The sequence below is a fragment of the Triplophysa dalaica genome, chromosome 2 (genome assembly GCF_015846415.1).
Source record: "Triplophysa dalaica isolate WHDGS20190420 chromosome 2, ASM1584641v1, whole genome shotgun sequence".
In the NCBI taxonomy this organism is placed as follows: domain Eukaryota; kingdom Metazoa; phylum Chordata; class Actinopteri; order Cypriniformes; family Nemacheilidae; genus Triplophysa; species Triplophysa dalaica.
In genome coordinates, this window is record NC_079543.1 from 7638705 (window position 1) to 7649987 (window position 11283).

The window sequence follows — 11283 nt, forward strand, 5'->3', positions numbered from 1 at the left end:
GTCTATTATTTTCTATAATCTTATATGACAGGAACAGACAGAACAGTTTATTTAACACAAGCAAAGATAAATGGAGATGCCGGGGATTGAACCCGGGGCCTCATACATGCAAAGCATGCGCTCTACCACTGAGCTACATCCCCTGAATACCGTCGCGCGGTTGTTACGATTAAAGCGCGATCAATTAAAGGAACAGTTCACCCACAAATTAAAATTCTGTCTTTATTTACTCACCGTCAAGTTTTTCCAAATCTGTAAATTGATGAACACGGAGAAAGATATAAGGAAGACTACCAAACAGTTATGGTCACTACTTAATACCAGATTTTTTTTTATTTTGGCTAAACTGTCCCTTTAAAAGATCGTGCTTCAGCAGTAATAAACGGAATGGGAGCACGGGTGATACATTTGACATTTTTATATTCTGAAAAAAGAAATACATTTGATAAAAACATGAATTCTTTAAACAAGACACGTGAACAAACATTTTTTTCTAGTTTATAATGTATTGCCCATTTCATATTTAATTCAAAGTTATATTTGTTATTATATAGGCCTATAGCTGTTGCTCTGAGGCAACTTTGTACCACAATGGAACAAAATTACAATTTATTCCTATTTTCTGTCTGTAAGAATATTACTTTTTGTCAAGGTAGAAGGTTGAAGAGTCAAGTCGATAGAACACACAGAGTTTCAGATCTGGAGACCAAGAATGACGTGCAGTTCAATCAGAGTCCAAAGTTTATTGAATATAGGTCCAATACTTACATTCATAAAAGAGGGAGTAAATATGTCATTGAAAGATATGTCATAGAAACATACCAGAATATTGATATTTTTCAAGTAAGTTAGTTCCTTATTCTTAGAAGTACATTTATTAATATTGTTATATATATGGCAATAGGCAGCACGATGTTCTGGAACATTCTGTTAGCTTGGTCAGCACCTAACCAAAGTAAGATTAGACATAATTCGTGTAATAATCATTGAAATAAATTTAAAATAACATAATTCGTGAACAATAATCATTGCAATACATTTCACATAATATGTGGGACACAGCCAAAACCCAAATTCGCACACTGTCTTTATCCTTATCTCCAACATCCATCTCACTCTTTCCCTGCTGGATTTGATATTTCATCCTTACTTCTATCAACTGGAAGGGCTACCTGTGATTATTCCTTTCAAAAGGGCTGCAGATTTTTTTTTATTAATCACCTGCATTCAATTATGATAGGTGCAGATATTGAATGTGAATTACTATCATTATAAATGCATTTCAAAACCATGCAGTTGATCATTTCAATTTAAGTAATTTAAGTAATTTTAGATGATCCTAGTTCAATTCTAATGTAATTCTATTCTATTTTAGAGTGTTTGGTATGGCCTTATTGTATTCCATTTTGTTACAATGTTGCCTCAAGGCAACGTAAAGTTTTTTGTAATTTCTTATTTTCCGTGTGATGATATATTGTTTAAAGATTTTTTTTAAACATCTCTACTTCCCAATAAAGGTGGCTTTATTGGAGAAATAACAGGGCTGTGTGCATGTGTCCATGTGCTGATAAAGGAAACCAAACTACCCCTGTGTGTCATGTGAAAACTTTTTAGTACGTTTTTGAGTTCTTCTTTTCTGAAAAGCATTGGACAATTATGGCCAACTTTTAAAACGAAACAAATAGTTACCTGGAGGCAACACGGTCCCAGAGGGTAAAGAAAGGCATTTAGTAAACATACCATACTATTACTATAGTACATTGACCTTTATGTTGTAATGCACACCGTGCTTAGTGTATTTTGTATTAAATTTGACCCTCATGACTATAAAATGTCTGCGGGCAGAAAATGTTTACGCAGTATTTCCATCATTCCGCTAGATGGTGCTAAAGCACCACAAAACGAGCTGCAAACGGGTCCGATTCATTATTCCGAGTCGGTTCATTCGAGCAATTTAGTTCATTTTTTCAAACACCTCATTTACCACTTTTTGTAAACGTTGCAATGTCACAAAGTTAGCAATTTCCTTAACAATACCACAACTCCACAACCACAACAATTTAATAGCTGAATTATTAAAGTGAAACGCACTCGCATTTTGAATCTTTGTGGAAGACTAATTAAACGAATCGGTTCAAACGAACCATTCCTACACGGATCCCACATCACCGCTCAATGACAATACCGAACACCGGCAGATCAAACGTAATGCGTGTCTGGCTGTTATAATACATGTCTAGCTTACATTCAGTTATGTATTGTCATGTGAACGCGTTTCTTCACATGTTGCTGGAGTGTAACGTTAAATATAAGATTTTGGTTCGTGTGTGCCAATTGGGGAGAGGAGGAGGGCGCGACAGCTCCGCCTTTACCTTGTCACAAAATGCCTTTTGGACAATTACAGCACGTAAGATCCTGAGAAAAACTACGGATAATAATTCATTTCCGTAAACCAGCGACACGTGAGAGGCGTTATGGTAATGTGACAGAGGACGATCTTTTCATTTGAATGGACATTTAAACGCGTTTATTTATCACGCACGTGTAACTTTTACGCTGAGTTACTGCAGCAGGACGAATCGATCGATCTTGCGCTGGCAACTCCCTTTTAAACGGTATCTGGTGTGTTTGTGGTTTCGTTTAATTTAGGATTTTGTTGCAATGGGATGCTGCGGTAGCACACAGGTAAGATATACAATATAAAATCGTGTGAATGCATGCTGATTCATATTTGTGAACTTTTCGAGTTCAACAAAGCGTTACACAAACGGCAAGATATGGGTCTGAACTTCAGGAGTTATCATACAAATTCACTGTTCATGGAGATTTATGAAAGACTTAAGTATACAGAAATGTAGTAAGCAAAGATCCAAAATCTTTATTTAATGAAACTGACAGTGGTTAAGCGCGCAGATTTTTGTTTGTCAACAGGGAAAAGCTCATTTCCGGGTTTCACTGAGAATGTCCTCCCATTCATCCATTCAGTTTGTGGTTGATCCACGCTCTCTCTCTCTCTCTCTCTCTCTCTCTCTCTCTCTCTCTCTCCCTCTCTCTCCCCTCTCTCTCGTTCTCTCTCTCTCTCTCTCTCTCTTTCTCTCTTTCTTTCTTTCTTTCTTTCTTTCAGCCTTCAGGTCGAAGATTTTTAAGGAGGACATTTTCAGTCTAGTGACCTATATGTTTAGTAATGTAATATTAAAAGGTGTGTAATTTTTATGGCATACTCTCTGACACATCATCGCGTCCCCTTACAGAAGAAGAGAGACTGGAAACCATTAGAACAGAGGTCATGTACGGATATCCCATGGCTGCTGTTGTTCATCCTCTTCAATATTGGCATGGTAAGAGACTGTACATGAGTAGCATCTTCTGTGTTAGAAAAAACTTTTTAGAAAAAACTTTTTAGAAAACTCTTCCCCTGAAAATCAGTTCCAGGTGGCCAGCATTGCCACTCAAGAAACACTCCCAATGATGTGATGCATGTCATGGTCATCATCTTGTCTTTGCAGCTCTGCATATGTGGCTTCGCCATAGCATCAGGGGCCGCCTCCAGACTCATATCAGGGTACGACAGTTATGGCAACACCTGTGGTCAGAAGAATGCTGAAATCCCAGGAATCGAACTCAGCGGCAAAGACCAGAGCTCAAGAAAGTGCGTACGAACCCAGAATCATGCTGAAATCACTGTAGATCTTACACCTGCAGTGCGCTCTGCAATGAGGTGATTTCTTGTCAATGCATCATGTTTTTGGCTTTGCAGGTATGTGTTTTTCCTGGATCCCTGCAACATTGATCTCTTAAGAAGAAAGATTAAATCCATTGCTTTGTGTGTCTCAAAATGTCCAAAGAGAGAGCTAAATACTTACGAGGATCTCACACATTTTTCAGCAAATAATGGTGAGTTATATGGTGTCCTAGAATAGCCTGAATTTAATGTAATGACATGTTAATGTTGATGCACTAACATATTTTTTTCAATATGATTTTCTTTAGGATCAGATTTATGCTCTTATGAAATTAAACCGGACCAATATACCTCTCACCCTGACAAAGCTACAAAATGCCCTAAACTTCCTGTCCATCCAAGGTAGACACCCAGGAAATAAAAAAGTATTGATGTGTCTGTGATGTAATCTAAAGTCTAATAATTATTATTGTATTTTTGTTTGTTGTTTGTGTAGTGCATCAATACCCTTGTTTCATCGCTGTATGCCAGCTAATATTTCCTGCTATTCCAAGTTTGCCGAAGCATTTATAAGTTTTGTCAGTGATAACAGCGTGGTGCACAGGGTCGTTGCCGGAGTGATGACCTCCAAAGAGATCATTATGGGCCTGTGTCTGCTCTCTCTTGGTGAGATCAATAATGTTCCTTTGAATTTGACCAGTATATGAAATTTAGCAGAATTCAGCGGTGTTCACTCGACCCCTCCATTTCGAAGCACCACGTAGGCTGAAACGGCACTAAGAGGCCGTCACGTTTTTGCTTCTTTGCCGTAGGGGATAACGTATTTATTAAACACGGTCTGTAGAGCAGTTTGTCCGTTTAGGGCTACTGTAGAAACATCATGGTGAATTCCGTGCAAGTGGACTCGTGGTGTATGTAGATAGAAATAACTCTCTGATAAATAATGACATTCTAATAAATACATAATGATTCATTATGTAAGGTCTCTATACACCTATGAAGACATAGTTATTTATAATCTGTATTATAATACCTCAGTATTAAGTCCACGACAAAATATTTGTTGTTATTTAAAATGACAAATGATGACTTGGAAATGTGCCCATTTTTCTTTATCCTCTAATTGTAACTGTTGCATAGAGTTATGAGATGAGTCAAATGACCTTAAAATCCCTTTTATAAATGAAATAATTACACCAGATGGACCATGACCAAGGCAACATCAATTTTTTTCTAACTTTCTTTATGTTAGGCTTTCATACAGTTATGTGATAATATTGAGACAATTTAACATTATAACGTTGTAATAACACGATATTGATAATTTTGTTACATCCCTATCTCTAGCTATCTTTTTGTATTGTTTGTTACAGTAGCCAGTGAATAAATGTTGTTCATTATTCATATTTAAAAAGTTTTTAATCTTTAAAGGTTAAAGTCAGTGCAGGAGGCCAAGAAAATCATGACACTTCACTTTCATTATTATAAAGCTTGCTTCCCCAATATTAAATATGATAAAATCTATAAGAATATATCATGTTATAACTTAATATTTAATGTCTGCGGCCACTCTTTTTTTTCTCTAGTTCTGTCTCTGATCCTGATGTTTGTGATTCGCTACATCTCAGTCGTTCTCGTGTGGATTCTGACGGCTGTTGTCGTGGTCGGTTCAATTGGTAAGACAATGAGAACTACATTAAAATAGAGATCTGGTAAAGTAATTTGAACAAACGTATGACAGGTCGCGTGATATTTTGTCGGGCAGGTGGTTCTGGCGTTCTGTGGTGGCTATATGTGGATCACAGCAATTCTGTGAACGCCACTCTTCCGGCCAATGAACTGCAGGTGGCCGAAGACAACCAGCAAGCTCTTCTCATCTATGCTATCGGAGCCACTGTTTTCACGGTATGATCTGTTGTTGGGTTCAGAATGCAACTTTTTATCTCTGCACTGTAACGTTGCACACAGTACAACCTGATCTCACCAAAAACATAACAATTTATTGAGATGGAAATTTCGTATGAATTTGTAAGATGTCATCAGCTGGTTGTGAAGCTCAGTTGCTTGTGTATCAGGTGCTTCTGCTGTTGCTCATGTTCTTCATGAGGAAGCGTGTGGCTCTCACAATCGCTCTGTTCCACGTGGCTGGTAAAGTCTTCACTCATCTGCCTCTTCTGGCACTGCAGCCCTTCTGGACCTTTCTCACCCTCATGTGCTTCTGGGTTTACTGGATCACTGTGCTCCTGTTCCTCGGAACTGCAGGTTTATCAGCATAAATCCATTTATAACCATGTCATGATATAATCTCAATGCATATCGTTTCAAAGATAGATTACACTCAAATTGTCTGAAATGAAATAGTTGAAGTAACAATGAAGTATTGATCTGTTACTGTATTACCACAGGAAGTCCAGTAAAGAACAACCAGACAGGTCTGGTAGAGTTCCGTATGGACAGTCCGCTGCAGTACATGGTGTGGTACCATGCCGTGGGTCTCATCTGGATCAGCGAGTTTCTCCTCGCATGCCAGCAGATGACTGTGGCAGGGGCCGTCGTCACATACTATTTCACCAGGTCAGAGGTCAAAATTCATTGAGTCGCCAGATCTTAGAGAGTTTATTAACTGTGTCTTTGTGTCATTTTAGAGATAAATCTCAGATGCCCCTCACACCAATCATATCATCTATGCTGACACTGATGCGATATCACCTGGGCACTGTGGCTAAAGGAGCTTTCATCATCACTTTAGTGGAGATTCCACGGCTTATTCTCACCTACATCCACACTCAGCTAAAAGGAAAGGTGAGACTGGTGCCAGCTGTTTAGAAGCATAAACTTGATCTTATTCCTTATTCTTTGTATTTGACTTTTTCTGTAGACAAGAATGAAGTGTTGATATATATTGTTTTGTGCAGGAAAACGCATGTGCTCGCTGCATGCTGAAGGCGTGTATCTGCTGTCTGTGGTGTTTAGAGAAGTGCCTCAATTATCTGAACGTGGTGAGTTACTCCACTGTGTCATATACTGTACCTATAGAACAAGCAAATATCGTTTTACACAAATGATTTTTACACACTTTATAAAAGAGATTTGTGTGGTTTGTCATTAGGTGTTAGTGTATAGGATGATGCCCAATTTTCCCCTGTAATAGCTGGTGTGCAATTTTGCCATAAAACCCATACATTACCAACAGGGCAAAATGTAGTATCAGTAGAATTATTGAGCATTTATTTTATGATAAATGTATGATTTTACTTTCGTCTCCAGAACGCATACACGGCAACGGCGATTAACAGCACCGGCTTCTGTACGTCAGCGCGGGATGCCTTGTTCCTCCTGGCTGAAAATGCTCTGCGCGTAGCAGCGATCAACAGCGTTGGCGACTTTGTCCTGTTTTTAGGAAAGGTATTTATTTCGACACAACAGGATTTGTAATATACTGTTATTTGATGTGGAATTAAAGGGATAGTTCACCCAAAAATGTAAATTGACTCACCCTCAGGTTGTTCTAAACCTTGTTTTTATTTGTACTGTTATTTTTAGTAGTATTTCTCAAAAACACATTACCTTAAAGCTGCAGTCTGTAATGTTTTGCCTTTATATTGCCATCTCTGTTTGAAACAAAACTACAGGTTACTTTACAGTTCTGCATTTTAAAGTCAATTGTAATGAGACTGATATTTCCTGCAAATATATATAATTATTATAATTCTTAGCATTGATAGTTTTAATGTATTTGCTCTTAACCTTTATTTTTAACCAACGACGGATCTTTTGTTAAAAAAAAAAAATTTGATATGTAAGCATCACTTTCTGTTTGATGATTTTAGCATTTGCTTAGCGATGTCAGATTCTCTAACAGGTTTGTCTTGTGCTCACAGATCTTGATTGTGTCGTGTACGGCGTTTTCAGGCGTCCTAGCGCTTAACTATCAGAGAGAATACACCGTGTGGGTGTTGCCTCTCATCATAGTCTGTGTGTTTGCATTCCTGGTGGCTCACTGTTTCCTGTCCATCTATGAGACTGTAGTAGACGTACTCTTCCTCTGTTTTGCCATCGACACCAAGAACAACGATGGCAGCCCGGGCAGCGAGTATTACATGGACAAAGAGCTTATGGTGAGAGCAGTATGCATGAGGGAGGGCTAAACTAAACGGAAGATGTCGTTACAGACAGATGGATAATATTCATGTAATGCTCATGTTGTTTTGTATGAATGAAACATGTTTCTCTCTGAAATTCTTCACGTAGGAGTTTGTAGAGAACGCCAGGAAAGCTACAGAGCGGTACAGCAAAGAGGAAGGTGACCGTGGGGAAATGAAATCTATGGTGAGTTTAATGGGTATTAGTGTAATTTTAAGTGTCAAATGTGATATTCTCTATAAGTGTGATATTCTCATAAACTCAAATTGTATATTATGTTTCAGACTGGAGATACATCGGCATGAGGACTGGGCATGTTGCATCAACCTACCGTACACTCCAAAGAAAAATGGGTTTAAGATGCACAATAGCTACTATTCAGGGATCATGTGACAGGCTTTTGTCATGACTCAAAAGGACACTTAGTTTACAAAAGCTAAATGTCTGAATCTGAATTAAGCACAGATGCAGGAAATGAAACGGGAAGCTGAGTAAGATGTGGAATTCTGCACTCATATTTTTGCTCCCCATTTTTTTCCAACAGATAATAACAATTATTTGGATATTTGTTTTGCCACGTTATACATTTTAAAATAAATTTTGGGAGCCTAAATATAAGTTCTTTATTCAGCATTTTTAGTTCAAAACCATGTGTATGTTTTATACAGCAGAAATGGTCTACTAGTTAATATTTTGTTTAAATGAAAAGCAATAATTGAAATCTTGTAGTCTGTAGAATATATTTTTAATATAACCTTTTACTTTGAAGATGGTGCTTTTTGTATTTTTTTTTTTTTTAATTCAACCTTTTTCTGTTACAAGTCTAGTTGTGATATACAGCCTTCTGACCTTAAAACTATCTGTTCTTATATGCAAACAAAACTCATCTGTTTAGCTGAATGTTAAGTTTACAGTCGATACCTTAGTGTCTAGATCTAATATTTTAGAGAATTTCTTTATTTTAAACAGTATGTTAGAAGCAAATAGATTTAGTTTTAGTTCACCAAATGAAAAAGAAGATATTTAGATATCCATTCATGTGTGCCAATTTAACCACTTTTAACAAGTGCATTTATATAATGTGTACGTACTGTATGTATATATACCCGAATAGTAAATCATGAATTTACTTTTGGTTTTGATAGCTGCATTGGAACACACTTGACTAAATAAAAACCAAAGAGAAGTACAAACTGTCCTAAACTCATTGTTAATTTGCCTCATGGTACAATCCTCTTTGATAAGGATTAATATGCAAGTCCCAGATTTAAACACAGTATAACCAGAACAAACAAGTTATTTAATTCACAACAGATTATACAGACAAAATGTTAACTCTTCTAAGAAGACAGGTGAGTTGAGAGATGATCTTTAAGTTTTGGGATTGTTGATTGCTCTTTACGGCAAATGTGACAGCGCAGAGGAAGCTTCAATAGTTCATTTGTACTTTCCTTTACCGTCACCTTTCCATCTGCTTCCAGCATTGCAATGACATCTGCATCAAGATAAAGCATAGATTCAGTACTTATACTCTTTGATATAGTCTAATGTGTATATAAATAAACAAGAAAGCTTGATTAATAGGACTTTCTTACCTTGAGACTCAATAAAATATTCAGTAGTGAAGGAATTCCAATGTTTCTTGTTCTTTAAACAAGGCGAGTCAAAGTCCTGGCTGATTACATGCATGTGAACGTGACTAGAAACAAATAAATATGAAATATATGAATGACAAGCATACATTATACATGTGTCATACAAGTTCCGCCCTTCCTCTTGACAGCAGCCAATTAGAACACAGACAACAGTACCTCATGCTGGGAATGGCGTGATAACCCAGACGGAAGTGAAGTTTTTGACTGTCTGGACACTGCTGTACCATCCTGTCCCCAACGTGCTGCATGTGTTTGAGCAGGTCGCAGTGTTCTGATCTCAGAACCTTCAGACTGGAGATGGAATCCCACGGCAGCACCAGCCAATGGTACCGTGCCTTCGGGTACTTGTCTTTGATGACCACCACCCTGTCGTCTTTATACACCTGAGGACAAAGACGATAACAGGTTAGCTCTGATAGATTTAAATTTTAAAGATCATACTGGTATTCCAGATCAAAACATCAGATTTAATACAGCTGAACAGACATACTTGCATCTTTGGGTCCTGCATTGATACTTTAAGGCCTTGACTCCAACGACCTGCAGATTCCTGAAAAACATTTTCTTTCAGAATTATTTTTTATTCAAAATGATGAAATAAGTCATTTCGCACAAATTATGCGAGTGAGAGTACGGCACGCAAGCTATTTTTTAAAAGAGTTCTTTAAAAAATCCTTTTCTATGGTAAACTTTTACTCACCGATTTATCAGAACCTGATAGTGGAGTCTTTTTTTGTGGAGGTGAACCGCTATTCAATGCGTGATGGTCCGTATGGGAGGATGTTGACATATTTGCAGGGTTCTCGCTCTTCTGGTGGGGTCTTTTGGTGGGTTTGATCCCCTCTGCAGAAGATCTGGGTGTGGATGTCTCTTCAGTGAACTTCACTGTGTATGGATATAGCTGATTGACCATGTGAAGTCTTTGGCTGGGCTTTATCATCACCTGGTTGTAGAGGTGAGTGACATGTGGTTTGTAGGTTGTTAAGACCAATAACCTGTGCAATATAGCATCAAAATTGGACATTTACAGGTGCAACTTAAATTAATAAAATTGACCTGACTGTGTTTACCTGATTGCCTTTGCCCACAACCACACAGTCCACATTTGTAGGATTCACACCTAACTGTAACAAATAAAAAAACTTTATAATACTTTTCTCCCATATTTTATTTATTTATGCTATAAGCATCCGGCCATACCTGTTTAACACTGACAAATCCTCTGTTGCAGTCAGCCCTAAATTCAACTGCAAGATAAAAAGTGTTATTTATAATCTGGGGCTGTTCTGAGTTTACTAGCTTAACACTATCTGATATAAATATCTACCTTGTTCTCTGGAGCACTTTTTGTCTTTAATCTTAGTTTCTGGTCCTCGACCCAGAGTCAAAGGTTGATGGTGATAAAGCTGAATGGGTTTATGAGAATCATCTTGAGACACTAGCCAGCACAGAGGCATTTCCTTTAAAACAAGACAAAATGCGTACAAACATTAAACACTATATACAACGAAACTTTAAACTGCAGATATTGCGTTAATAAATTACCGTATAAGACTGCTGGGGTTATATATATATATTGAGAACAATGTGTTTTTTAGAAGTAGACCGTAAACAGTTGCAACTGCACACTTCAAAACATGATTCGCGATCTTCTTCATGGGCGTGCGCGTGCGACGATAACGAAAATGGGCACGCATACTGCCATCTATCGGCCAGAGGACGCTATGAACTCGCCAACACTTCTGAACGTTAATATGCAGTCGACAAGAATCAAAATTACTGCGTCAGAGGGTCTGTAAATTA

The 11283-nt window shown here is 37.6% G+C and overlaps 2 protein-coding genes and 1 non-coding gene across 4 annotated transcripts; 1 reads left to right on the plus strand and 2 right to left on the minus strand.

The window, feature by feature from the left end:
- Positions 1-71: 71 nt before the first annotated feature.
- trnaa-ugc (transfer RNA alanine (anticodon UGC)) lies at positions 72-143 on the minus strand. The gene has a single exon. It is a non-coding gene; the product is annotated as a tRNA-Ala (tRNA).
- A 2034-nt stretch (positions 144-2177) lies between these two features.
- Positions 2178-8593, plus strand: slc44a1a (solute carrier family 44 member 1a). The gene is made up of 17 exons (XM_056737582.1): positions 2178-2477; positions 2650-2685; positions 3252-3338; positions 3507-3649; positions 3758-3894; positions 3991-4084; positions 4179-4348; positions 5269-5358; positions 5448-5587; positions 5758-5944; positions 6088-6256; positions 6328-6484; positions 6598-6681; positions 6950-7087; positions 7564-7800; positions 7934-8011; positions 8110-8593. Exons 1-17 carry the CDS (start codon positions 2475-2477, stop codon positions 8128-8130), a joined length of 1971 nt encoding a protein of 656 aa, XP_056593560.1. The 5' UTR covers positions 2178-2474; the 3' UTR covers positions 8131-8593.
- A 423-nt stretch (positions 8594-9016) lies between these two features.
- On the minus strand, positions 9017-11143 carry aptx (aprataxin). Of its 2 annotated transcripts, XM_056737583.1 has the most exons (9): positions 11026-11143; positions 10808-10940; positions 10681-10727; positions 10551-10604; positions 10181-10423; positions 9971-10030; positions 9637-9863; positions 9421-9524; positions 9017-9320 (listed from the first exon to the last, which is right to left on the minus strand). In XM_056737583.1, exons 2-9 carry the CDS (start codon positions 10935-10937, stop codon positions 9166-9168), a joined length of 1020 nt encoding a protein of 339 aa, XP_056593561.1. In that variant the 5' UTR covers positions 10938-10940; positions 11026-11143; the 3' UTR covers positions 9017-9165. The 2 variants fall into 2 exon arrangements, with proteins under 2 accessions (XP_056593561.1, XP_056593562.1); XM_056737584.1 differs by lacking the exon at positions 11026-11143 and having other exon boundaries at positions 10181-10475; positions 10808-10901.
- Positions 11144-11283: the final 140 nt, after the last annotated feature.

Bases quoted from the DNA above. Each gene is read 5' to 3' on its own strand.
- aptx (XM_056737583.1), bottom strand. From the start codon at position 10,937: ATGCCTCTGTGCTGGCTAGTGTCTCAAGATGATTCTCATAAACCCATT. The intron at 10,424-10,550 runs GTAAACACAGTC...CTCTACAACCAG, and splicing joins TTGTGGGCAAAGGCAATCAG to GTGATGATAAAGCCCAGCCA. The intron at 10,031-10,180 runs GTGAGTAAAAGT...AATGTTTTTCAG, and splicing joins TATCAGGTTCTGATAAATCG to GAATCTGCAGGTCGTTGGAG.
- slc44a1a (XM_056737582.1), top strand. The intron at 3,650-3,757 runs GTGCGTACGAAC...TTGGCTTTGCAG, and splicing joins AAAGACCAGAGCTCAAGAAA to GTATGTGTTTTTCCTGGATC. The intron at 6,682-6,949 runs GTGAGTTACTCC...TTTCGTCTCCAG, and splicing joins GCCTCAATTATCTGAACGTG to AACGCATACACGGCAACGGC.